General features: G+C 45.3%; 1 protein-coding gene across 1 annotated transcript; it reads left to right on the forward strand.

Annotated features, from left to right (window-relative positions):
* Positions 1-4,614: 4,614 nt before the first annotated feature.
* T265_14392 (hypothetical protein) lies at positions 4,615-26,078 on the forward strand (the record flags this gene model as incomplete). The annotated part of the gene is made up of 24 exons (XM_009173427.1): positions 4,615-4,887; positions 4,923-5,221; positions 6,636-6,848; positions 6,885-7,116; positions 7,154-7,381; positions 7,423-7,815; positions 8,036-8,497; positions 13,211-13,417; positions 13,522-14,022; positions 15,108-15,443; positions 15,774-16,190; positions 16,588-16,890; positions 17,267-17,469; positions 18,168-18,473; positions 18,617-18,746; positions 18,943-19,250; positions 19,335-19,526; positions 21,466-21,703; positions 22,996-23,274; positions 23,405-23,736; positions 23,945-24,326; positions 24,410-24,613; positions 24,891-25,161; positions 25,839-26,078. Coding segments are annotated over 24 exons (6,864 nt in total), but the record flags the coding sequence as incomplete, so codon positions are not given.
* Between the last annotated feature and the right edge of the window lie 592 nt (positions 26,079-26,670).

The following is a 26,670-nucleotide window of genomic DNA, read 5'->3' on the forward strand; positions in this document are numbered from 1 at the left end:
GCGTGACTAAAGTATTTGAAGTCAACAACCTGCTGGATTATTCCACCTTTTACCTTGAGCCGAATGGGCACGTCTACACAGTTTCAGGAGTTTGTCTTGAACTTATTGACAAGTGCTGCTTATTGAGTTAGATTATTCGGCACACGTTAAATTATTCCAAGTCAAGTTTTGTAACTTAATCGTCTCGTTCGAGTGACCAGCTGACTGCGACGTTAGAGACCACCGGCGAAAGTGGGCGGCGTCATTGTACGCCACACTCATTGTCGACTCTGTACCCTCTACACCCAAGCAGGGGGGTTAACCAATAAGTAACAGGTTTTTGTGAAACCTGTCAGCTCCGTGGGAACACCGTCGGCTAATATGACTGTCTACGGTGACTTACGGTTAGTCAAATCCAACGCAGCGCGACATTCGAGAAATTGTACTGTGCTAGGTTGCATGAATGCGAATCGATGTTATGCTGTTCGTCATGGACAACATGTTGAGTCCGCACAGCCTTTTGAGCATCTGATCCAGATGCGTTTCGAAATATGCTCGAAAGCCCGAGATAGCCGAAAGGTCAAGGCTGCGGGATTGCTGACCAGAAGGTTGCAAAAAGTGCTCGACCCATCGGTTGATGCGTCCTTTACTCAACCTGGTCGCATCACTTAATCCTTGGTGGTTTCACCCAGAGGCGGTATCCGGCGTCTGGTCGCACGGATTAACTGGAATAACCTGACATGCCCAGCTTCCTGACCTCTTCCATTCCCATGGCCTCCCGTGTCCAGGTTTCACGGTCTGCATGCACGCTAAGCTTGATTTGGTGTCTGATAATTCATCGGGCCAAGTTATGTCCCGGACGGGCGGGAATATTTCTTTCGGCAGTGCCACTGTTCTGTCGAAATCCAGTACTCGAATTAACCTGGTGGCGCCACGCCACAGGCAAAACGTTTAGCACTGTGCAAATGTGTAGCAATATCGTTCCAGCACGAATTGCCATCTGACAGTGGAGCGATTGGGAGAGAGTCCAGAAGACGACAGTAAGAGCACGGTAGTCATATTGAGATACACCAACCCTGGGAAACAGTTTCGTTTTCGGGTTAAACACAACAGTCTGTAGATTGCTTGTAAGAGGCTGAGATACCGGATTTGTAGACTTCAGCTATTATCCTGTCTTTACTACCCTCTGCTCAGCTGCTTGACGACCCGGTTTACGTGGCTCTTCACAGTTGACTTCGTATCGTATTGAGGCTGGGCTGGTTGCTTAACGAATGGTTTAAGAGTGGTCAAAATACTCCGCTTGTCGCCTCATCCTCGCCGTGGCTGTCGAGAAATTCCCCAGGTGTTCCGAATACTGTTAAGATCGAAGGTTTCCTTGCGAGTATTAGGCGCAAGTGCTTATCGAAATCATCAACGCTGGAAGCAGATTCCGTGTCTGCTGCCTTCTCAGAACTGTGATCTTTGTTAGCAGATCAAGTGTCCTGTAGCCGAATGAGGTCCCCGTAACCGCTCCCTTTGCGCCTGGCCATTGACTCTAGAAGTGACAGCCAATCGATGTCAATGGCGTTAGTGTTGTCATTTTTTCCAAATTGTGGTTGAGCGTTTGGAGGTGTAGGTACCTCAGAGTGCTTGAGATAAGTTAGGTCTAGGTCTCTCCGTTCACTCCCTCCACACTGCCGTACGGTATTTAAGCATCAGCGTAAACACTTATTGTTTCTGGTAATGACGATGATGCACTTTGGTCTAGAGTGAGCTTGTCGATCATTGTTGACGGTTTGTTTCTCACGCTGGTTCATCTAGTTCTCCTCTACCACAATAAGGTCTTTCAGTGATGAGTTTGTGTCTCGAAAAGCCATGTTTTAGCCGGGTCTGTTATGCGGTCCCAGAAGTTGTTAGTGCTAGGTCTCATACATGTCAGATTCTATGCCTGAAATGGTCAGTCGAGTCGCCGCAATCGGACTTGAAAGGCTAGTTTTAGAGGGCTATGCGTCTCAGGGTCTGCGCTCGGTTTCCAGTCAAGAAGTCTCAGATTCTCCCTTTAAGTCTTCCCGTGGTTCCGTTACACTTTCTGCTTGTATTTTATGTAGCCCGCGCAATTTTTGTGCTAATTCAGACGTTGATGTGCTTGGGCGTTGAACTGGTTGAGATTCCGTTAACCTAACTTGAAACTTCTGAACATTGTGTTTTGTACTCGTTCACCAGTCATGTAGGCTGGTACCGGTGAATCCGTGACGAAGCAACTAGAGGGCGAGTATTCGGTTGTGCGGTAGAAATTTCGATCGAGGATTCTCTCTAGCACTAAAAGCTGAGTTTGTTAGGCCATGTACTGTGAATGCCGAACCGTCGTTTGCCGAAGAGAGCGCATTTTCCATGCCCAATTCAGAGTGGTACGAGCAGAGAGGTGACCAACCTTTGACCTGGCAGAAGGGTTTATAAAGGAGCACGAAAAGTCTGGGTGCTGTCGGTGCGACTCACCTTCTGTGGTGAAGACCGCCTGAAACCCACCGCGCTTTGTTGGAGACGCTGCAAGATATGCCTATTCATCGATGCTACTGACGTCTTCGTTGCCAGTTTCTATTCAGATTGAACGAATGAGTGTCTGATGTAGGCACCTTAGAATGTTTGTGTTAACCTAGCATCAAGTCCATTCCCCATCCAACTTTATTCTTCACTACAAGGCTCTCAAATAAGTTGCGACTGTACTACAACGGAGTCTCATTGTCAACACTGATGTTTCGATGACGACTGGTGTTATACTGAAATGATACATAGTTTTTGCATGACCCTCGCATGTGTTGTTAACATGTAAAGTTTAAAAGTAAAAAGACGTTCACTAGACCCCTGATGCTAACAATCCGATTCACATAGATATAACTTTGAGGTCGAGGTGCCCACAGATGTGTCAGCTTATGATCGATGCAATTCGCGCGCATCCTTTGTCTCCTCAACTTCTTCCAGTCACCGCTTTTATTTGGACTTCCGATAAAGATGTGAATATAAGTCGACTAGTGATAGCCGCACTGATTCCGTAAGCGTCAAACACCATGGCTGTCTTTTGTGGTAACGAGTCACAAGTCAAATCGACGGTGCCTCGTTCTTCTCCTCGGAGGAAGGGGCATGCGAATGGCGAGAGGAAGCCCTGTAGCCTGGGGTGGATTTGGGTGAACGTTGTTAGCTGCCTTTTAGTGGTGATTACGAGATCTCATTTCGCTACAGTGTCATGAAGTTTACATATGGTCTGTCTGGTATGGGTATGGGTTGATCGTGCACGACAGCCTTTTGCCTCACAGTTACTGCTGCTTGGCCCATCAGTCTGACAGATTATTCCTGTTAGTGACAATTAGGTCGTCTACCTCATAACCACCAAATCGCTATAACAGCACAAGACTGATGTTTAACTTCCATGTAACTAGGTGGACCTAAATAAACTCATTTAGTGAAATGAACAAGACACAAGAGGGAGGGCGACCCACTGCCCACTTTGTGTTGATAGAAGAGATGTGGACATTTCCAGACAGTCAGAATATGTAGATAGGAACGGCTAACACAGCGCCACTTACGTCTGCTGGTAGCCATGTATGCGACTTTTCGACCTAGCGTACAAGTCAGAGGATAGCTGTGCAGCCCTCTGCACACGAGATCATTCTTAATGTCAGGCATGAAGCAACTTTTGATCTGGCGGAAGCGGTTTAAAGCAATCGCAAACTCTGGGTCCTTCCAGCACAGGATCCATATGACCCTGTCTACACTTGGAGGTAGACCGCTAGTCTTTTTCCAGGACGGATGCTTCGAGGTGTCGGCAGACATACGACGGGGCGAGATGCCTCAAATGGTTAGAACGCGAATTTACTGATCGGAAGGTTCGTGGTTCTAACCCAACCTCTGCCCCTCGACTTCCCCTGTCTCGGCTTGGGCAACCTGACAATATCCCAGTCCTCGTGCATCCTTCGGGTAGTATGGTAGCTAGGCACCGGAAGGGTATTACAGCTGAACGATTTTATTTTTTTAGGTATGTTGACACTAAGCTCTTTCTTTCCTCTCTTGTTCTTTCACAATAAGACCATAAAATGACGTTTGTATGGCAACGAAGTTGTGGGTCATGTTACCTTGGGTTCTATTATGCTTATATAGACGGATTCGTTGATAGAATTCAGATTTTGGAGTATGGATTGGGGGGCTATAGCGCTTTGCAACCGCAAACGGCCGGAATAACCGAAAAGATTTTGGAGGGGGTATCTGCTCGTCTGTTTTATTGATAGCATTTTGGTTCCTCTTTTATGCTGTTGACTCAGGATGGGTGAGCAGGCCGCGTGCTTGTCCGCGTATGCAATAGTGTACCATGTTGAAGCTATTGCATCACTTAATTCCTGGACAGCGAGTAGAACCCACTAGATACCAGTCTATATAACACCCACTTAAAGCGGAATAACTCCTGGTCCTACCGCATCGCTTCAGGCCTGCAACATTTTGAGACAACCCAACACCAACCGTAAAGCCGCCACACTATTAGTAACACCAATTAGAAACCGAGACTTTTCCTCCTAGTGAAACCCACCACATTTGGCATGCGTTGGGTAACTGGTAAGTAGCAATGGACAGTGTTGACGTATCACTTTGTGGCCTCGCCATTCTTTTATTTTGTATTCATTTCCTCTAGCCCGAGAATGGCAGCAGTTACAGTCGAAAAAATTTGCGGAGAAACGCAAGTTTGGGTTTGTCGAAGCTCAGAAGGAAGAGATGCCTCCAGAACATGTGCGGAAAATAGTCCGTGACCATGGTGATATGACCAATCGAAAATTTCGGCACGACAAGAGGGTTTACTTGGGGGCATTAAAGTACATGCCCCATGCTGTGCTGAAGCTATTAGAAAACATGCCAATGCCGTGGGAACAAATTCGTGATGTGAAAGTAAGACAGTTTCTAATGCTCGTCATTAAATTTAGGTGCTTTATCACATCACTGGTGCAATTACATTTGTTAATGAAATACCATGGGTCATAGAACCGGTATACATTGCCCAATGGGGAAGCATGTGGATTATGATGCGCCGGGAGAAGAGGGATCGTCGCCATTTCAAGCGCATGCGCTTTCCTCCATTTGATGACGAAGAGCCCCCTTTGGATTACGCAGATAACGTTTTGGACGTTGAACCTTTGGAACCCATCCAGTTGGAAATGGATCCAGAGGAAGATGGTGCAATAGCTGAGTGGTTCTACGACAGAAATCCTCTCGTGGATTCCAAGTGAGTCGTATTGGTTTTCGAGCAACTTGTGGTATTTTCGTGCGTTTCAATTTACTGGTCATCACAATATTTGCTACCTTGTAAGAAATCGTGAATCAATGTCTAGTTTTCAGGCCCATAGATTGCTTCCAAAACACTGTTTGTGCATGTACTGTAGTGGCTAGGTAACCTAGGGACTGGCATCTGCCCCTCAATGACCTCTTCTTCAGCGTATTATTAGGCGCATTCATTGCAGTCGACTGAGTGTTATATTTTGACGGATTCATGTGGGGACGTGATGTGAGTGACATACTTACGGTCAAGTCTTCCGTTTTGGAGTTGAACGTCCAGACCTTTCACAGCATGCGTTCTGTAATACAGCAACGAAATTCATGAGATTGAATAGTAGCGCCCTCACTGCCGTTGTTGGCTTGGAATCTTAGTTTGGTAAGCTCACAAAAGATCGCCAGCCGGGTTGTGGCATCCCGACAATCGCCTTCGTCTTCCTCCGGAAATACCGTCAAAAGAAGGCTCTGAATCAAACTTAGCACTTCTCTTAAGATTATTGTAGTCTGATATGGGTGGCGACCTCTTCAAGGCACATTCCGGTCACGCTGAAGCGTTTGAGGGTAAATACTTAACACCTCAAGCTTTTGCTTACAGCACGTTGCAAATGGCCATAATAAAGCAGACGAAAATTGACTAACATTGAACGCCCAAGTACGTCTTGCCTGCTTACCTTACTCTAATGGGTGGTATTGTCTTTTCTAAGCTAATATATCCGGCTAAGCCTCCTAGGCTCAAGTTGCTAGAGCACGGATTTACTGACTCATACAGCCCAGGGTTTCTGGTATGTTTAAATCAGGTCAAACGCTCATGTCCAAACCTATTGACTGTGCGATCTTTGGTCCGGAGGTGCTTTCGGGTCAGTCGAAGTACAGTTGTTTCTCCTAATTCACGTGGATTGTGTCCCAGAAATATGCGTGGTCCTGGAATGATAATGATCTTAAATGCCCATTTTCACAGTTTAAACCCAGAAGATGCTCCCCCAACACTGTAAGTGCGAGATGGCTTAGTGGTTAGAGCGCGATTTCACTGACCAGAAGGTCCGTGGTCCGAACCCGACCTCTGCATCGTGAGTTTTCCTGTCTGGGCTTGGGCAACCTGGCAGTATCCCAGCCCTCGTGCTTCCCTCGGGTGGCATAGCAGCTAGGCACCAGAAGGATGTTACATCTGAACCATCATTATTATTATTAGTATTATTATATTATTTATTATTATTATACTGGCTCCGAATGGTAATCGAGTTCCCGGCACTTCAATGCTCCGGTAACCACTTTTGAGTGACACATGGGTTACTTACTTTTTTAAAACCAACGTGATAACTTCGTAACATACAGCATGCTTTCCATTCCCTCCATATTTCACGATTTAGACAGGTCAATGGGATCACTTATCGGCGTTGGAACCTCCCACTCGATATCATGTCCAACTTATATCGTCTAGCGAACTCGCTTTTGACAGATCTGGTGGATGACAACTACTTTTACTTGTTTGACTTGAAGTCATTCTTCACCGCCAAAGCTCTTAACGTCGCTCTTCCTGGAGGCCCAAAGTTTGAACCACTGGTCAAAGACAAAAATTTGGAGTGAGTTTTCTCTTCTTCTCTAAGCTGATTTCTTAGGGACGAAGACTGGAATGAATTCAATGATATCAACAAAATAATCATCCGTCAGCCAATCCGCACTGAATATCGGATTGCCTTTCCTTACCTGTACAACAGCTATCCCTTTCAGGTTCACCTTTCATGGTACCATACTCCTAATGTATTATTCATTAAAACTGAAGACCCAGATTTACCAGCCTTTTATTTTGACCCGTTGATCAATCCGATTTCCCAGCGCCAGGGTGTGAAGGTTTGTCCTCGATAATTTTTCAATAATTTGTCTCTAGGCGCCCGAGGTTCTTCCAGCTGACGATGAGGAGTTTGAACTACCGGAAGATATGCGACCTTTCTTGAACGAAACACCTCTTTATTCTGATAACACAGCTAATGGTATCGCCCTGCTTTGGGCCCCAAGACCATTCTGCCTACGGTCTGGTTCCACTCGCCGGGCGATTGATGTTCCCCTGGTCCAGTCGTGGTACCGGGAACACTGTCCTGCAGTAATGCCAGTCAAGGTATTTGTGCTTCCTTTGTTTACTTGTTCCTTTTGCTTCAGGTTCGCGTCTCTTATCAAAAGCTTTTGAAATACTATGTCTTGAACGCTTTGCATCATCGACGTCCAAAGCCACAGAAGAAACGCTATTTGTTCCGATCGTTCAAAGCTACGAAGTTTTTCCAAATCACCAGTTTAGATTGGGTAGAGGTTGGTCTGCAGGTTTGTAGACAAGGGTACAACATGCTGAACCTACTGATTCACCGCAAAAATTTGAATTATCTACATTTGGACTACAACTTCAACCTGAAACCAGTGAAAACGCTCACGACGAAGGAACGCAAAAAGTCACGATTCGGTAATGCTTTCCATCTATGCAGAGAAATTTTGCGTCTCACGAAGCTCATCGTGGATAGCCATGTCCAGTACCGTCTCGGTAATGTGGATGCCTTCCAGGTGAGTAATAAATCGGTTCAGTCGGTTTTCTGTTCATTGAGGATGATATCGCAGGGGTCCGGAATGCTGTCATTCATGTGGACAGCGTGATACCATAGTTCATTGGCTTCCTTGTAGTAGCATTGAACTCGGTGTCATGACACTGCACCTTCTGACATAACACTCGTTGCCAAAAATGCCAAATAGCTCTTTTGACCGTTTGATTTCCATCTCCTTCTAGCTCGCTGATGGTTTGCAGTATATCTTCGCGCACGTCGGTCAACTGACCGGTATGTACCGTTACAAGTATAAGTTGATGCGTCAGATTCGGATGTGCAAGGACTTGAAGCATGTGATTTACTATCGGTTCAACACTGGTCCTGTTGGTAAGGGTCCTGGTGTAGGCTTCTGGGCTCCTGGTTGGCGAGTATGGATGTTTTTCATGCGTGGCATCACGCCACTTCTGGAGCGGTGGCTTGGCAATCTTTTGTCACGTCAGTTCGAGGGTCGACACTCAAAGGGTGTTGCCAAGACGGTTACGAAGCAACGCGTGGAGTCGCACTACGATTTGGAGCTCAGGGCGGCAGTGATGCACGACATCCTGGATATGATGCCCGAGGGTATCAAGCAGAACAAGGCACGAACTATCTTGCAGCATTTGAGTGAGGCGTGGCGATGTTGGAAGGCTAATATTCCTTGGAAGGTCAGTTTACCTGCAATTTTTCGTCCGCTATTACCAGATTCCAGCTCATGCATGGTTGGTTTGCCCTGGTTTCTGCACCACACCGTAGCAGAGAGTGCCTTTAAATACAAAACCCATATACAGCGTGTCCATCCATAGCAAGTGCGCCATATTGGGGTTTTAGTGGGTCTCATCAATTTTTTGTTGAGACCGGAATGGATACCACCTTTCTAACAGCAACTATGAAAGTGAATGTACGCAGCAGTCCCTCTTGCGGTAACCTCCCAAAATGGAGCAGCCGTTACTGAGGGGTCGACTTAGGCGAACTGAATCACTTTTACAGGATACCTTGCATACGCAACAGGCACAGTCTTATGAGGAGCGTTCTTCCCCAATATGAAATGCTGTTTTATCAGTAAATCAGATAATTACACCTTTCGGTAAGATTGAGCTCGGGGTAGCTCAGTGTTTAAAGCGCGAACTTACTGACCGGAAATTCTGTGATCCCAACTCAACCTCAGTTGCTCTTGTCTAGGCACCAAAGGGTGTTACAGCTGAACGATTGGTGAAAGATTACCATGTCGTACCTGCAAACTTCTGGACACAATTGCGGGGGACCAACAAAGCGAAGCGAAAACATCTTGCTTGTTAGGGATAGTTAACCGACCCGTGTATATCGACCTGGGAGTACGGCAAACCGGGTTAGCCTACTGAAGCCGTTTTGCTATTGGTTATTGGTGCAGTCAATTCCATGTGGGCAACAAGTTTCTGTTCACCATAACTTGTAAATATCATAGGGGCTACTCTGGGTTTTTGTATCACGGTTAGCTGGATGAGTTAATTGAGTATGACATTGTTCTCGAGTTGATGGATGACGTTTTCACTGTGGCATGTTTGCCTGTCAGAACAGCTTGGTTGGATGTATAAGACGAGTCATTTTCACTCGGTGCCTGTGGTGTTGGAAGAAAGGATTTGTTTATCCTTCAGATCCATTATTGTGCCCTTGTACCTTTGCCTCAACTGGAGATGCATTCCTCATTCATGATTGACCGCATAACTGCTTCCGTTTGTGAGAAGAGTCTCCGATGTGACATTCCTGTTCGCTTGGGGAAACGGTTGTCTATCTGTCATAGTGCGTGTCTTTAGCAACGCACTCGTGGGTTATTCAACTGGTCATTGGTGTTGAATAAGAATAATTTGCGTACTAAATGGTGCGAGCATGATATTCAATGGAGATTCAAAAGAACCTATCGTTTGTATGTTCTTTATCCAAGCGTGGGGCGAGATGGCCTAAGTGGTTAGAGCGCGAATTTACTGACCGTAAGGTCCGTGGTTCGAATCCGACCTCCCCCACTCGACTTCCCCTTTCTAGGCTTGGGCTTCCTTGCAGTATCCCAGCTCTCGTGCTTCTTTCGGGTGGCATGGCAGCTAAGCACCGGAAGGGTGCTACAGCTGAACGCTTCTTCTTTATCCAAGCGTGCAATACAGAAGCTGCCTCCGGGCTCAGTTGGACAGATATTCAAAATATGGAAGCATCACAAGTTATTGAGGATATAGGCAACGAAATCTTTCAGAAGAAACTTAAAGACTTTGTCTAGTTCCGGTGTTCAGTGACTAATTATCTCTTCTATAGAGGAAAATGTCGGTAGCTCAGGTAGCGTAGATGGTGGCCGTTGACTTGTTCGCTGAGCTGGGCAATTTGATTGCAAACGTTTCATCACCAATCGAGGTGACATCATCAGTGCGTCATTAGGGAGCGCAGTACTGCGTAGCGGTGGGTTAGTGGTTGTGCGGTGTTTCAAGACGGTTTGCTAACTATTGAAAGTCATTGTGGACTAGATTTCTTGAATTCCTTCTCAGCTCGCTCTCAGCAAGCAGTGGAACAAGCGACCCCGTTCAACATTGGTTGTTGGTGTGGGGACTACTGTGTCTTCTTTCACTTTACAATGGTCGGTCTCTGCCCCTTTTCTAAAATCGAGGAGTAAACGCGTATGCTATCATGCTGTATGTTTTCACCAACGTTAGGACGTCAGATTACGACATTTCTGGAACGGTGTCAATCGTCGGTCCCTGTTTAGTGATTGTGAGATGGTTTACCCATAAACACTAATTATCCCGCTCCACCAGCGAAAATGAGCCTCCCATGCAGTGCCGCTGCATTCTATTTGTGCAGCTGATGCATGGTAGTTCATCCGTGAGTTTCCACAATATCTCCGATTAGGAAAAGCTTATTCCGACTACTTACTCATCATCAGAGACAGCAAACTCAATGTTGAGGCTGATGCTTCACTGCCGCATGCGATCCCAGTTTGCTTATGGCTAACCGGAACGTCATTTTTGGTTCACCCGGTCACAAGTGGCGTGTAATAATACGAGGATTTTGTGTATATCTCCCTAATTTACAGGTTCCGAACATGCCTATCCCTATTGAGAACATGATTTTGCGATACGTTAAGGCAAAGGCTGACTGGTGGACAAACACGGCCCACTATAACCGAGAACGAATTCGACGTGGCGCCACCGTGGATAAGACTGTGTGCAAAAAAAACTTGGGTCGATTGACCCGGCTGTATTTGAAGGCCGAACAAGAGCGCCAACATAATTATTTGAAGGTAAGTTATAAATTTATCCCAGGCTCAAATGCCTACTAGCGAACCTATAGACCTAACTCATTTGATCGCTGCTTACTGTATGATCCATACTCTTCCTCTTACAGGATGGTCCCTACGTGACAGCCGAAGAGGCGGTCGCCATCTACACCACAACGGTTCATTGGTTAGAAAGTCGTCGGTTCTCTCCAATACCATTCCCACCCTTGAGTTACAAGCACGATACAAAGCTGCTCATTCTGGCTCTGGAACGCCTGCGAGAATCTTATAGTGTGAAAAATCGTCTGAACCAGTCGCAGCGTGAAGAATTGGGTCTTATTGAACAAGCATATGATAACCCACACGAAGCTTTGAGTCGTATCAAGCGTCATTTACTCACTCAGCGTGCTTTTAAGGAAGTTGGAATTGAGTTCATGGATCTGTATAGCCACCTAATTCCTGTTTATGACGTTGAACCCCTTGAGAAGATCACTGATGCTTACCTGGACCAGTACCTGTGGTACGAAGCTGACAAACGCCGACTATTTCCCCCCTGGATCAAACCTGCCGACCTCGAACCACCACCTCTGCTGGTATATAAATGGTGTCAGGGCCTGAACAACCTCAAGGTATGTATTCTTTCATTACTGAACTATACTTTTTCACTGTGAACACCAATGTTTTCACGCTGGTGTAGTAGTTAGTGATAATGATATTGCGCCTCGGTTTTGTGAAGCTCTATGCACATACGCTGGTAACGTCCATCCTGTAAGATTGTTGCTTCCGGACTATGCTCTCGTCTCCGTTTCGGGGACCGTCAGTTACCTGTTTCGGCTTATAATAATTACAACGGGAGTTGAAATAAAAAATGGAATGATCATTCATCCGTGACACTCTTTTGGGGCCCAACTACCATACCACCTGAAGGAAGCACGAGGGCTGAGATACTGTCAGGTTGCCCAAGCCTGGGCAGGAGAAGTCGAGATGCAGAGATCAGGTTCGAACACGGACCTGAACTCTGTATAATGCACTAGTTAAATTAATGCGGCTGCGAATTGGGATAGAGGAAGTGAACTTGTAGGAATATAACATGAGTTGCAACCGACTCGAACCTTTCGATCAAAAGCAGTTGAAACGCAGGATGCTTGTCCATAGTAGGCGTTCTGTGTAGAGCCAAATGTGGTGCTACATGCCAGCTGCTGATGCCAATGTTAACCCTGGGAGAAAACGCTTAGATCTAATGATATCACAACAGTGCTTACCAGCACTAGTTTCTGTACACCAAGTCACTGGCGTTATCCGTCAGTTTCTCTCAGGTTAACGGAATCCACACTTCCCCCCTCGCTAATAAACTACCGTAACTGTTGTTTGGAAAATATCCATTACCGGACTATTTGGGTTGACGGAACTAGCCAGGTGGTAAAGTAGCCGTGGCTATTGATACTGCCATTTCATAGTACGACAGTAGAGTTAAACAGGTGTGGAGTACGAACAAACTTACCTTGAGCACCTCACTGTCGATTCCGTGGTGGTTGAATTTCAGACGGTTTGACTAACTATTGAAAGTCATTGTGGACTAGATTTCTTGAATTCCTTCTCAGCTCGCTCTCAGCAAGCAGTGGAACAAGCGACCCCGTGCAACATTGGTTGTTGGTGTGGGGACTACTGTGTCTTCTTTCACTTTACAATGGTCGGTCTCTGCCCCTTTTCTAAAATCGAGGAGTAAACGCGTATGCTATCATGCTGTATGTTTTCACCAACGTTAGGACGTCAGATTACGACATTTCTGGAACGGTGTCAATCGTCGGTCCCTGTTTAGTGATTGTGAGATGGTTTACCCATAAACACTAATTATCCCGCTCCACCAGCGAAAATGAGCCTCCCATGCAGTGCCGCTGCATTCTATTTGTGCAGCTGATGCATGGTAGTTCATCCGTGAGTTTCCACAATATCTCCGATTAGGAAAAGCTTATTCCGACTACTTACTCATCATCAGAGACAGCAAACTCAATGTTGAGGCTGATGCTTCACTGCCGCATGCGATCCCAGTTTGCTTATGGCTAACCGGAACGTCATTTTTGGTTCACCCGGTCACAAGTGGCGTGTAATAATACGAGGATTTTGTGTATATCTCCCTAATTTACAGGTTCCGAACATGCCTATCCCTATTGAGAACATGATTTTGCGATACGTTAAGGCAAAGGCTGACTGGTGGACAAACACGGCCCACTATAACCGAGAACGAATTCGACGTGGCGCCACCGTGGATAAGACTGTGTGCAAAAAAAACTTGGGTCGATTGACCCGGCTGTATTTGAAGGCCGAACAAGAGCGCCAACATAATTATTTGAAGGTAAGTTATAAATTTATCCCAGGCTCAAATGCCTACTAGCGAACCTATAGACCTAACTCATTTGATCGCTGCTTACTGTATGATCCATACTCTTCCTCTTACAGGATGGTCCCTACGTGACAGCCGAAGAGGCGGTCGCCATCTACACCACAACGGTTCATTGGTTAGAAAGTCGTCGGTTCTCTCCAATACCATTCCCACCCTTGAGTTACAAGCACGATACAAAGCTGCTCATTCTGGCTCTGGAACGCCTGCGAGAATCTTATAGTGTGAAAAATCGTCTGAACCAGTCGCAGCGTGAAGAATTGGGTCTTATTGAACAAGCATATGATAACCCACACGAAGCTTTGAGTCGTATCAAGCGTCATTTACTCACTCAGCGTGCTTTTAAGGAAGTTGGAATTGAGTTCATGGATCTGTATAGCCACCTAATTCCTGTTTATGACGTTGAACCCCTTGAGAAGATCACTGATGCTTACCTGGACCAGTACCTGTGGTACGAAGCTGACAAACGCCGACTATTTCCCCCCTGGATCAAACCTGCCGACCTCGAACCACCACCTCTGCTGGTATATAAATGGTGTCAGGGCCTGAACAACCTCAAGGTATGTATTCTTTCACTACTGAACTATACTTTTTCACTGTGAACACCAATGTTTTCACGCTGGTGTAGTAGTTAGTGATAATGATATTGCGCCTCGGTTTTGTGAAGCTCTATGCACATACGCTGGTAACGTCCATCCTGTAAGATTGTTGCTTCCGGACTATGCTCTCGTCTCCGTTTCGGGGACCGTCAGTTACCTGTTTCGGCTTATAATAATTACAACGGGAGTTGAAATAAAAAATGGAATGATCATTCATCCGTGACACTCTTTTGGGGCCCAACTACCATACCACCTGAAGGAAGCACGAGGGCTGAGATACTGTCAGGTTGCCCAAGCCTGGGCAGGAGAAGTCGAGATGCAGAGATCAGGTTCGAACACGGACCTGAACTCTGTATAATGCACTAGTTAAATTAATGCGGCTGCGAATTGGGATAGAGGAAGTGAACTTGTAGGAATATAACATGAGTTGCAACCGACTCGAACCTTTCGATCAAAAGCAGTTGAAACGCAGGATGCTTGTCCATAGTAGGCGTTCTGTGTAGAGCCAAATGTGGTGCTACATGCCAGCTGCTGATGCCAATGTTAACCCTGGGAGAAAACGCTTAGATCTAATGATATCACAACAGTGCTTACCAGCACTAGTTTCTGTACACCAAGTCACTGGCGTTATCCGTCAGTTTCTCTCAGGTTAACGGAATCCACACTTCCCCCCTCGCTAATAAACTACCGTAACTGTTGTTTGGAAAATATCCATTACCGGACTATTTGGGTTGACGGAACTAGCCAGGTGGTAAAGTAGCCGTGGCTATTGATACTGCCATTTCATAGTACGACAGTAGAGTTAAACAGGTGTGGAGTACGAACAAACTTACCTTGAGCACCTCACTGTCGATTCCGTGGTGGTTGAAAATGAATGCGGCGGATCTCATCCTACTCAAGTATATGTGCACCCACATGGATGCTGTCAGCGATAACCTATCTTTTAATTGTTTGTTTGCTTCTCCAAACCGTCACAACACCTGTATCACAGATGGTCCACTTACAGTGTTCTAAAGGCTAGTCACACATTCATTCATCCCTTTCAGGATGTGTGGGAAACAGGCGAAGGCGAATGTAATGTCCTGTTGGAAACCAAATTTGAGAAGGTCTACGAGAAGATTGATCTCACTCTGCTGAATCGACTTCTAAGGCTAATTGTTGATCACAACATCGCCGACTACATGACAGCGAAAAACAACGTTGTGATCAATTACAAGGATATGAACCACACGAATAGCTATGGGATTATTCGTGGTCTTCAGTTTGCTTCTTTCATCACTCAGTACTATGGTCTCGTGTTGGATCTCCTTGTACTGGGATTGGAACGTGCAGCTGAAATGTGTGGTCCACCGCAGATGCCGAATGATTTCCTCCAATACCAGGTTAGTCCCTCGAGTTTACCGTGACACCGGAAAGAGCGTTTATCTTACTGACTCATCACATAGCTGTGCTGTCTTCCTAGTTCACTCATGAGATGTCACACGCTTTGCCGAAATATTTGCGGCGGTGCCCGATCACAACTTGTTTTCAAAACACTTCGCACGTTCCGTTTATCTACTGTGCTTTTCTTTTGATACATTTCCAGTTTTCAAGTTACTTCACTGGTCCTTCATGGGAATCCACAGCATACTTACTACTTCATGGTTGTTGAAACTGTGCATGTTTTCAGTGAGTAGACAACTAACGCATGTTCGTTTGTTACATCTCTTTAGGATACGGTGACGGAAATCGCCCATCCCATTCGGCTGTATTGCCGCTACATCGACCGCTTCTGGATGTTCTTCCGGTTCACCGCGGACGAAGCCCGAGATCTGATCCAACGCTATCTTACTGAGCACCCCGATCCAAACAACGAAAACATTGTTGGATATAACAATAAAAAGTGCTGGCCCCGTGACAGCCGAATGCGGTTGATGAAGCACGATGTCAACTTAGGTCGAGCTGTTTTCTGGGATATCAAGAATCGCCTACCCCGATCGATTACGACGATTGATTGGGATAGCAGCTTCGTTTCAGTCTATAGCAAGGACAATCCAAATCTCCTGTTTTCCATGTCAGGTTTTGAGTGCCGTATTCTACCCGCTTGCCGTGCTCCCAACCAAGCTGCTGATGCTAACCTTCCGAGTGGCGTATGGCATCTTCAAAATGAAGCAAGTTCACATTTCGTACTTATGTAGCTATTATCTAATTGGTTGTCACCTGTGCCTCACGCATCGTATGATCTCTGCATACAAAACTCACTAGAATTAGCAATATAGGTCACAAGATAATTTAAAAGAATTCGGGCGGCGAAAGGGTATGATTGGTTTTTTTCGTTTTGTTTTTTTTTCTTATCACACAATTTGTATCTCTCTGTAAACATAGGTCACAAAAGAGCGCACTGCACAGTGTTTCTTGCGTGTGGATGAGGAATCTATGCAGCGTTTCCACAACCGGGTTCGTCAGATCCTTATGGCCTCAGGATCTACCACATTCACCAAGATTGTTAACAAGTGGAACACTGCCCTTATTTCTCTGTAAACATAGGTCACAAAAGAGCGCACTGCACAGTGTTTCTTGCGTGTGGATGAGGAATCTATGCAGCGTTTCCACAACCGGGTTCGTCAGATCCTTATGGCCTCAGGATCTACCACATTCACCAAGATTGTTAACAAGTGGAACACTGCCCTTATTGGACTCATGACTTACTATCGAGAGGCTGCCGTCAGCACTGTCGCACTGTTGGACTTGCTCGTGAAATGTGAGAACAAAATTCAAACTCGCATAAAAATTGGACTGAACTCCAAGATGCCTGCACGTTTCCCGCCTGTTGTATTCTATACTCCGAAGGTAAGTTCCACTCTGTTCGTTTTATCCATGCGACTGGGTTTCAGATCAACTTCATTAGAATGTATGAATTTTCTGATGAGCACAAGTCATCACTTTCTCACCCTCATACAATCTTTTGGTATGCTGGTTTACGCTTAAAGTCGTTTCAGTCCACAATGCCTGTCAATGGTATCAGCTCTTCATTGCTGCCCAGCAGTGTATGGGTGGTGGGAGATGATTAGATGCTGGAACTGGTTTGCGGGTGCTTTTGACTTGATGCTGTCAATTGTTTACGCTGTCTTGTTCACGTTTGTTCAGAAAACATTTTGCTGTTACTCGCCTCCTTTATTTATCCCTGTGGCGAACATTGACCTCATGGCACCTTGTTGAACTTTAGGAACTTGGTGGACTCGGCATGTTGAGTATGGGGCATGTTCTCATCCCTCAGTCCGATCTCCGCTGGTCTAAACAAACCGATGTGGGGATCACACACTTCCGTTCAGGCATGAGTCACGAAGAAGATCAAGTTATTCCGAACCTGTTCTCCTACATTCTCACTTGGGAAACTGAGTTTCGAGACTCGCAAAGCGTGTGGGCGGAGTACGCGCTGAAACGTCAAGAGGCAAACGCACAAAACAGGCAAGTTGTTGGCATGTTAGCTATTGTCCTGTGTTAATTAACATCATATCCTCTTATGGTTGTGATTACTAGTATTGTGGTGCAGTTGTTCCAAAAGAATACAATTTGCAGCAAGTGGACTGTGGATGGCTTCAGCTTTATTATCGAAGGCATGAACCGTCTTGTTTGTCCATAACGCAATGTGATGTTCTTTCATGCTATCGCGTGCAGTACTTCAGAATCATCATTCAGGTGGAATAATTCCGATCCCGTCAGTCCGCGGCTACATAATATCAAAACTTGAACTATCATGACCTTTTCTCGTTTTCGAAGACATGAAGTGTACTGTCTAGTGCTCACAATATCGGTTGATGAAGAAACAATCATGAACTCAATCAGTCAGTTGTGTCGTCCCACCTCGTAGTGCAATCGCTCGTGTGCCTCAGTTCGAAGACATCGTAATCCCGATGGTGCCCAACAGTTGTTATTTGTTTGGAGTTATTCTTCAGATGAAGCACGGTTCGGGTAATCGTCTCGTGGTACCGTCATAAATGTGGACCTCCAAACCGCACTGTTCATCTTGGGTTGTTATGTGTTTTGTGCCTTTATATGAAAATCTGACCCTCATCTAAAGCTGTTCTGTGAGTTCTAAATTTTATTTCATTTTCTGCCTCGCTCAGACGATTGACGTTGGAAGACCTCGAGGATAGTTGGGATCGTGGGATTCCACGTATCAATACGCTGTTTCAAAAAGACCGTCACACCCTGGCCTATGACAAAGGTTGGCGTGTACGCACCGAGTTCAAGCAATACCAAGTTCTCAAGCAGAACCCATTTTGGTGGACCCATCAGCGTCACGATGGCAAGCTGTGGAACCTGAACAACTACCGTACCGATATGATACAAGCTCTCGGGGGTGTCGAAGGCATTTTGGAACATACGCTGTTCAAGGGAACTTATTTCCCTACCTGGGAAGGTCTGTTTTGGTAAGTCACCTCCCATAGACGTTCAGGCTGACCTCGACTCTGAAGTATCACAGTTGTGCTTCACCCTAGGATATCCATCGTACTCTATAGTCCTTCCCTTCTTACCAATATTCACATACAACCCTTTTTTGTGCTCTTTGTAGGGAGAAAGCCAGCGGTTTTGAGGAATCGATGAAGTACAAAAAATTGACCAACGCCCAGCGTTCTGGTTTGAACCAGATTCCCAACCGCCGTTTCACGTTGTGGTGGTCACCGACCATCAATCGAGCCAACGTATGTTCTCTCATGAAGCTAGCCTTCCATGCTTACTTGTTTGTTCACCCCAGTGTAGTTGATATGACTCCCTGTTCATTCAAGTGCTACATCTTAAGGCCATTATTCATAGATCTATTATGCTTATATGTACCAGTTTTCTTTTAAAACTTCTACGGTTTTCCTAAGTTCTAACTTACCTTTCATTGTCTTCTAGGTGTACGTTGGTTTCCAAGTACAACTCGACTTGACTGGGATTTTTATGCACGGGAAGATCCCCACTCTCAAAATCTCGCTAATTCAAATTTTCCGGGCTCATCTGTGGCAAAAGATTCATGAGTCTGTTGTGATGGATATTTGCCAAGTTTTTGATCAAGAACTGGATGCCTTAGAAATTGAAACAGTACAGAAGGAGACCATTCACCCCAGAAAGTCATACAAAATGAACTCCAGCTGCGCCGATATTCTTTTGTTCGCGTCTTACAAGTGGCCCGTATCACGACCTAGTCTATTAGCCGACTCAAAGTGAGTGTTTGTACGTGCATTCAGGCTTTCACTTCTGAGCTATTTCGTCCTACACACCATAAACTTTACCTCCCTCCACTTCAGAGATCTCATGGATGGCACAACAACGCAGAAGTTCTGGATCGACATCCAACTCCGTTGGGGTGACTACGATTCACACGATATTGAACGCTACGCTCGAGCCAAGTTTTTGGACTATACGACCGACAACATGTCCATCTATCCATCCCCAACCGGTGTCATGATTGCCATTGATTTGGCTTATAATCTTCACAGGTATGGACGGGGACTTCCGTTTTGTTACTTACTATTTGCTAATATGAACGTGTTTGCTTACGGGCTAGTGTGCGTCATCGGAGTTCATATGCAACCGGTCAGGTTGCTTCCCACCAAACACGGGACTTCCTTTGTTTACTGGAAACTGTTTTGTTACCCTGATGAGTTGGGCTGAAGGAACTGTGTGTTAGGTTTCTTCTGAGCTTCTCGATTGTTTTTTTTTGGTACAATTCACTTCTAGAGTTATCTTGTTGGGCTCCTCGGCCATCTTCTGAGCTCCCCAATGGTTTTTTTTGGTACAATTCACTTCTAGAGTTATCTTGTTGGGCTCCTCGGCCATAATTCAGTGTTCCTCTCATATGAAACACCTTGGGTCTATTACCTAAAATCACTCAAGGAATGTATCGATGTCTCGGCATGGGTCGAATGAAAAGATACCTTTTATGCTACTGTGTTTAGGAGAAAATCTAATTTGACGTCCAAGGCTCTTCCTCCGGGCTACTTGGTTGGCTTAGTACTCTAGGACTATGGGAAATGCGATCCACAAGTATGATAAGAACACCAAAGACGTATTCAACCATGATTGTTGATTTTCCGATAAATTAGAAAATACAGGTTGACAAATTGGTACCATTCGTGACGGGCCCATTTCACACGAATTTGTAAAGACGAGAACGTTAGTTCTTGCTCGGTTTTCCCATTGAACATTTGTGAGTCACGAAGCGTGTTTCTTTGGCGTATTGCTTGGAGGCTTCTTGCGAATGGGGAGAACCGTATCCGTTGGAATCCAACGGAGTAGTGTCTACAATAGTATTTGCTTTGCCTGTCCGGAATCCGCTTAGCAGAGTACAGTCTGGAAAACATCAGATGAGCAAAATTGTGCAGTCTAACTCAACAACCATGAGAGCCCAACTGGAAATCGGAGCATCAACATCCTGATTTACCTCAGCGTGCTTAGCTGCTTGACTCCTCATTCAGCCCAAGTCGACTGAGCAGGGTTTCTGGTTTGTCCAAATGTTACCAAATGCTTATATCCAAGTGTACTGGCTGTGCGATCCTTGGTCCAGAGATGCTTTTGAGTCAGTTGAAGTACAGTTCTCCTAATTCACGCGTGGTCCTCGAATGATAACGATCTTAAATGCCCATTTTCATAGTTTAAACCCAGAACATGCTGCCCTGACACTGTAAGTGCCAGATGGCTTAGTGGTTAGAGCACGATTTCACTGACCAGAGGGTCTGTGGTTCGAAGCTGACCTCTGCATCACGAGTTCTTCTGTCTGAGATTGGGCAACCTGGCAGTATCCCAGCCCTTGCGCTTCCTTTGACTGGCATGGCTTTCAAGCACCGGAATGGTGTTACTACTAAACGATTTATTTATTTATTTATTTATTTTTCATCCCTAAAAGAAAGCGTAAAAATAACCGTGTAATGTGCATTGCACGCACAATATACTGAAGGTAGCTCCTTTTTTGTCATATTTAAATGAAAATTTAGCTTTTGTTACGAAATCAGTAGAATATGGTGCTCTTAATAAGCTTGCAATAAAATATATGATTATTCATTGTCGCTAAAAAATCTGCAGAAAATTGCGACTACATTGTAATGGAAAATTCGCCGACGGTTAAAGCTGCGAATTTACGGGCCTCCAGTCTACTATCGTATCGGTCGCTGATTCTTCTAGTTACAAATGAGGTGCCACCAAGTTAAGGGATATGACCCCCTCATTGTTGCTTAATGTGGCCTCAAACCACGATAAGTCAGTGTTTTCTAACCGGAGTATAGGTCCGTTTCTCCTACGGTTCCGTTTTTCGTTCGCCACTGATAACTCGAAGTTCAGTAACTCATTCATCCACTTGACTTGATTCGCAAACGCATTGTGTCAAAAACCTTTCTTTGCATTCAGCTAGTGGCATTATTCCACTTTTTACTTTCTCTTCAGTGCCTACGGAAATTGGTTCCCCGGGTGTAAACCTCTAATTCAGCAAGCCATGGTGAAAATCATGAAGGCCAACCCGGCACTCTACGTATTACGAGAGCGTATACGTAAAGCGCTGCAGCTGTATTCGAGTGAACCGACTGAGCCATATTTGAGTTCTCAGAATTACAATGAGTTGTTCTCCAATCAAATAATCTGGTTTGTTGATGACACGAACGTGTATCGCGTAACCATACATAAAGTGAGTTATCCTTCTTTGGCAGTTTCGGAAGCATTTTTTTGTCCGTGACATGTTGCTGGTGAGTATTGTAGGGAACTGTGCCGTATGTCTGAGCGGTGCTTTCTCATTTCTTCACTGGTTTCGATCAGCTAACTTAAGGATTGCGTTAGGTCCGACCGCCGACCTAACAGCAATTCTCGCCGATGCCACTCAACAGCTACTCGTTACAAGTGCCCAACTGTCACGCAGTTCAACATCCGTCCACGCAATACTTCGCTGTGATTCGTCATAAAGCAGGATGACGGCCGCCGTTATATCCCCTTCACGGACCTTCAGTCTCGGTGACATTTCTGACAATGTTTTGGCACCGTATCCCGAAAGTAGAAAGCAAAGTCTTTAAGAAGTAGTCGGAACAAATTATTTAAAGATGTTGGAAATTAGAGCAAACTTGGTCCATATTCGAAGATATCAGCAACATGAGGCCTTTGGCATTATTTTTGCTCATCGTGTAGGAATCAGATATGTACTGCTTGACTGGAAGACTACGTGCCCGCGCAGTTAATTTAGGCGCTACGTTTCTGACGAGCTTTTTGATTTAGATAACTTTTCCACTCTTAGGTCGTTAGATTCAAAATAGAGATGTTGATCGGGTTACCATACAGCTTCTTATTGTGAACAGGTGTCGAGAAGTCACCCGGCCACCGACCATACGTAAGTAGCGGGTTCTGATTGTGTGACTGACCGTAACCAGCCGTTAACTTCGGAAAGTCAGTTTTGTATCTCCATCATCTCGGAGATCGAACTGCGCTGTAATAGTGCAACTGTTGAACCGTAACGACCTTTCGGTGTCTAGCTGCCATACCACTCGAGGGCTTAGATGCTGCCAGGTTACCCCAGTCTAGCCAGGAACAGTCGAGACACCGAGGTTGGATTCGAAGCACGGACCTCCCAGTAATTGCGTACCTTAACCACTGAGATATCTCGAGATTGATCACACGGTGTACTTCAACTGTAACCGGATAGAATTTAAGAGTCAAGCGAACTCAGCCATGTGAAACGTCATTTAGTGGACACTGAAGGTTATCAGTATTTCTGAGTTGAATTTTTAGCCAAAAGATAATCACTTCTCTACAGCTGTGTGGTTTTGGATAGTCGGCCTATCAGGTAGGATCACTTTTTCGGAAGTTGCCTTAAACGACTGTCCGTGTGCGACAGATCCACAGCTTCGTACCGTGAAGACAAACTTTTAATGACCTAATCCCTTCGTTCTCACTATTTCTAGTTTTGTTCTGTTTCCCTTGTTCGTTGAACAGACCTTTGAAGGTAACCTGACAACAAAACCCATCAATGGAGCCATCTTTATCTTCAATCCTCGGACAGGACAGCTGTTCTTGAAGATCATTCACACATCCGTTTGGGCTGGACAAAAGCGTTTGGGTCAGCTGGCCAAATGGAAGACAGCTGAAGAAGTCGCCGCCCTGATTCGCTCGTTGCCAGTCGAAGAGCAACCGAAGCAAATCATCGTCACTCGCAAAGGCATGTTGGATCCCTTGGAAGTCCATCTTCTGGATTTCCCTAATATTGTCATCAAAGTAAGTCTTCCCTCTGAGATCGCAGCAACTGAAAGTGCTCTTTACTTTCGCACCTCGTAACCCACATTGAACTGATATTTTTATCCTTCAAAACAACCTCAGAACCGAGTCTTTTATTCTCACTTTCCAGGGCTCAGAACTTCAGTTGCCTTTTCAGGCCTGCTTAAAGGTCGAAAAGTTTGGTGACCTGATTCTTAAGGCCTCTGAACCTCAAATGGTCCTATTCAACTTGTATGACGATTGGCTGAAAAGCATCAGCTCTTATACGGCATTTTCGCGGCTCATTTTGATTCTTCGGGCCTTACATGTGAACAACGATAAAGCCAAGATTGTTCTCAAGCCAGATAAGACCACTGTCACTGAACCCCATCACATTTGGCCGACGCTGAGTCCGGACGACTGGATCAAGGTTGAGTATCAGTTGAAAGATCTCATTCTTACTGATTATGGCAAAAAGAATAAGTGAGTGTAACTGGGTGCCTGCTGTGTTTTCTTCACAGTGTTTACGTTTTCTCATGTTTCCCAGCAGTGTCAATCACTTTTTTCTATTCAAACATGTTATGTACATCAGTATCTGTAACGATGTCGTACTGCTACATCTCACTCGTGCGAACGCCATTGCTTTACCTGTCACTCTGTCTGTCATGTCTTACGTACTCTCTTTTCATAGCGTCAATGTGGCTTCGTTAACTCAGTCGGAAATCCGCGATATTATTTTGGGTATGGAAATCTCCGCACCATCTCAACAACGTCAGCAAATAGCTGAAATTGAGAAACAGGCTAAGGAACAGTCTCAACTCACCGCGACTACAACCCGTACGGTGAACAAACATGGCGACGAGATCATCTCAACGACCACGTCGAATTATGAAACACTGCACTTCAGCAGCAAAACCGAATGGCGCATTCGTGCAATTTCAGCCACGAATTTATACCTGCGTACGAACAACATTTACGTTAGTTCGGACGATATCAAGGAGAATGGCTATACTTACATTCTTCCTAAGAATATCTTGAAGAAGTTTATAACGATTTCGGATCTTCGAACTCAAGTAAGTTACGAACCAGTTCTTTCGGGTTGTACATCACGACAAGTCCAATCTGTCTGTACTTCACTCATTTGTTTTTCTTACAGATCTCCGGTTACTTGTACGGCGTGTCCCCAGCAGACAATTCACAGATCAAAGAAATTAGGTGTATCGTGATGCCTCCACAATGGGGCACGCACCAGACGGTTCATCTGCCTAATGGTCTCCCTCAGGATGAATACCTTCGTGAAATGGAGCCTTTGGGATGGATTCATACCCAACCTAATGAGTTGCCACAGCTCTCGCCTCAGGTACCTGAACAGTTTTTCTCTATTTTGTTCCGTTTGACTCCATGCGTCACCCTCCGACACGCCAGCAACCTTATTTTGTGAAAAATGATGTGCTCTATGGGAGCAGGTTCAGATGTTTTTTTTACTACAAGTTGTTTTGTGTGATGACTGTCCGCCTGTAGAAGTTGGAGCTCATTTGTAATCTGATAGAGTACTATTTTCAGTATCCTGTATCGTCGAGAAGCATTGTGTTTAATCAATACTCATTAATGCCTTGCTGTTATCTGCCTGTTTTCAGGATATCACCACGCATGCAAAGATATTCTCAGAACAAGACGGTGAAAAAACTATCGTCATCACTTGCAGTTTCACTCCCGGTTCCGTCTCACTGTGCGCTTATAAGCTCACCCCAGGTGGGTACGAGTGGGGTCGACAGAACACTGATAAGGGTAATAACCCCAAGGGTTATTTGCCGAGTCACTACGAGCGTGTCCAAATGCTACTGTCCGACAGGTTTCTCGGGTTCTTTATGGTACCCCCACAGACTTCTTGGAACTATAATTTTATGGGTAAGTCTTTCAGCCGGGTGATAGAACACATTCTTATTGGCATCCCCACGCGCATTTCCGTTCGTATGTTTTTCATCAGTTTTGCTGTAAATATTGAACTCTTAGGTGATACTCTGTTGTGTTCCCTCGTCTAACTGAACCCCACCTTGGGTCTCCAGGACGAATAGCTCTCCGGATGATTTATTTCCCTTCAGTTTACTTTTTTAACTGGTTATTCATTTTTCCACTATCTTCCTTCTGAACTCCAAGTGCGTCTTGCGCCCCATATCGACCCATATATTGGATAAGTGTCCTTTTTCGGAAGTAATGTCTAGATGACTCTTGAGGCACCCACTATACAGCTTTTTCCCTAAACTTGAAATCAGGCAGTGTTCGCTCTTGCTTCCCTGAACCAGCTTTTGCATCATGCCACCATACCTAGTCCCTTTACGCGAATTGCAAAGGGGCAGTCTTATTTTGGGTAATTCACTAGTTTATGTACATTAGGTTGCGTCTTTAGTCATTCACCTTTGTTGTGTGCTTTCTCTGAATGCGCCGTTACCGTTGAGTACTCCTCTATCCCTTGTATCTGAGCCGCTCATGAGGTGGAAATCTTCAATAGTTGTGAGTCGCCGTCCTGGTTTTTCATCCCATTGCAACCATTTTTTATTTATAACCTTGATTTTACATCTCTGCAGGTGTTCGCCATGACCCTAACATGAAATATGAACTACAGCCGCTGAAGCCGAAGAAATTCTATCATCGCATCCATCGGCCTTCCCATTTCTTAAACTTTACTTCAATCGAAGAAAGTGAACTGGCATCTGCTGATCGTGATAATCCTTTTGCCTGATTTTTCACGTGTTTGGCACTAATCTGTGTTCACCGTGTGCTCCTGTACATTACACTTTTACCGAAAATACATACATACATTTTGCCCGGTGTGTATACTATGACCAGTGGTCACTGGAGCTTACGGGCTGAGTCCAGTATTTATTCAAGAGATGTTAGGACTTGCTAATTCGTTTCTGTAGTTGTAGTTTGGCCCTACATTCTGGGCGAGATGGCTCAGTGGTTGGAGCACGAATTTACTGATCGAAAGGTCTGTGGTTCGACTTCTAGGCTTGTGCAACCTGCCAGTAGCCCCAGCCCTCGTGCTTCCTTCAGGTGGCATGGGAGCTAGGCGCTAAAGTTGCATGAAGAGGAAAAGTAAGGCTGGACTTCACTTTTTATTCGGAATTCACTCGTAAAAGGTGAACTAATCATTTGCTCTATTCACATATGTAAACAATACTATTCCATAGAAATAGGCTGACTGAGAACACAGGAGATGGAAGGGATGTTTAAAAATAGAGCTTACAAGCCCCGGCCGTAGCAGGCTGTGAAATGTTTTCAAATACAGAAAACACTCTAACGGACTCGTTGACGCCACAGAAGTTCGTTATAGAGAGAAGCATCACATCGCACTCGCAGTGACTCGTCACAACGGTCCACTGCCGTACAGATTGTCGTGAATGGCTTGTCAGCACC

The sequence above is a fragment of the Opisthorchis viverrini genome (genome assembly GCF_000715545.1).
Source record: "Opisthorchis viverrini unplaced genomic scaffold opera_v5_185, whole genome shotgun sequence".
NCBI lineage: Eukaryota > Metazoa > Platyhelminthes > Trematoda > Opisthorchiida > Opisthorchiidae > Opisthorchis > Opisthorchis viverrini.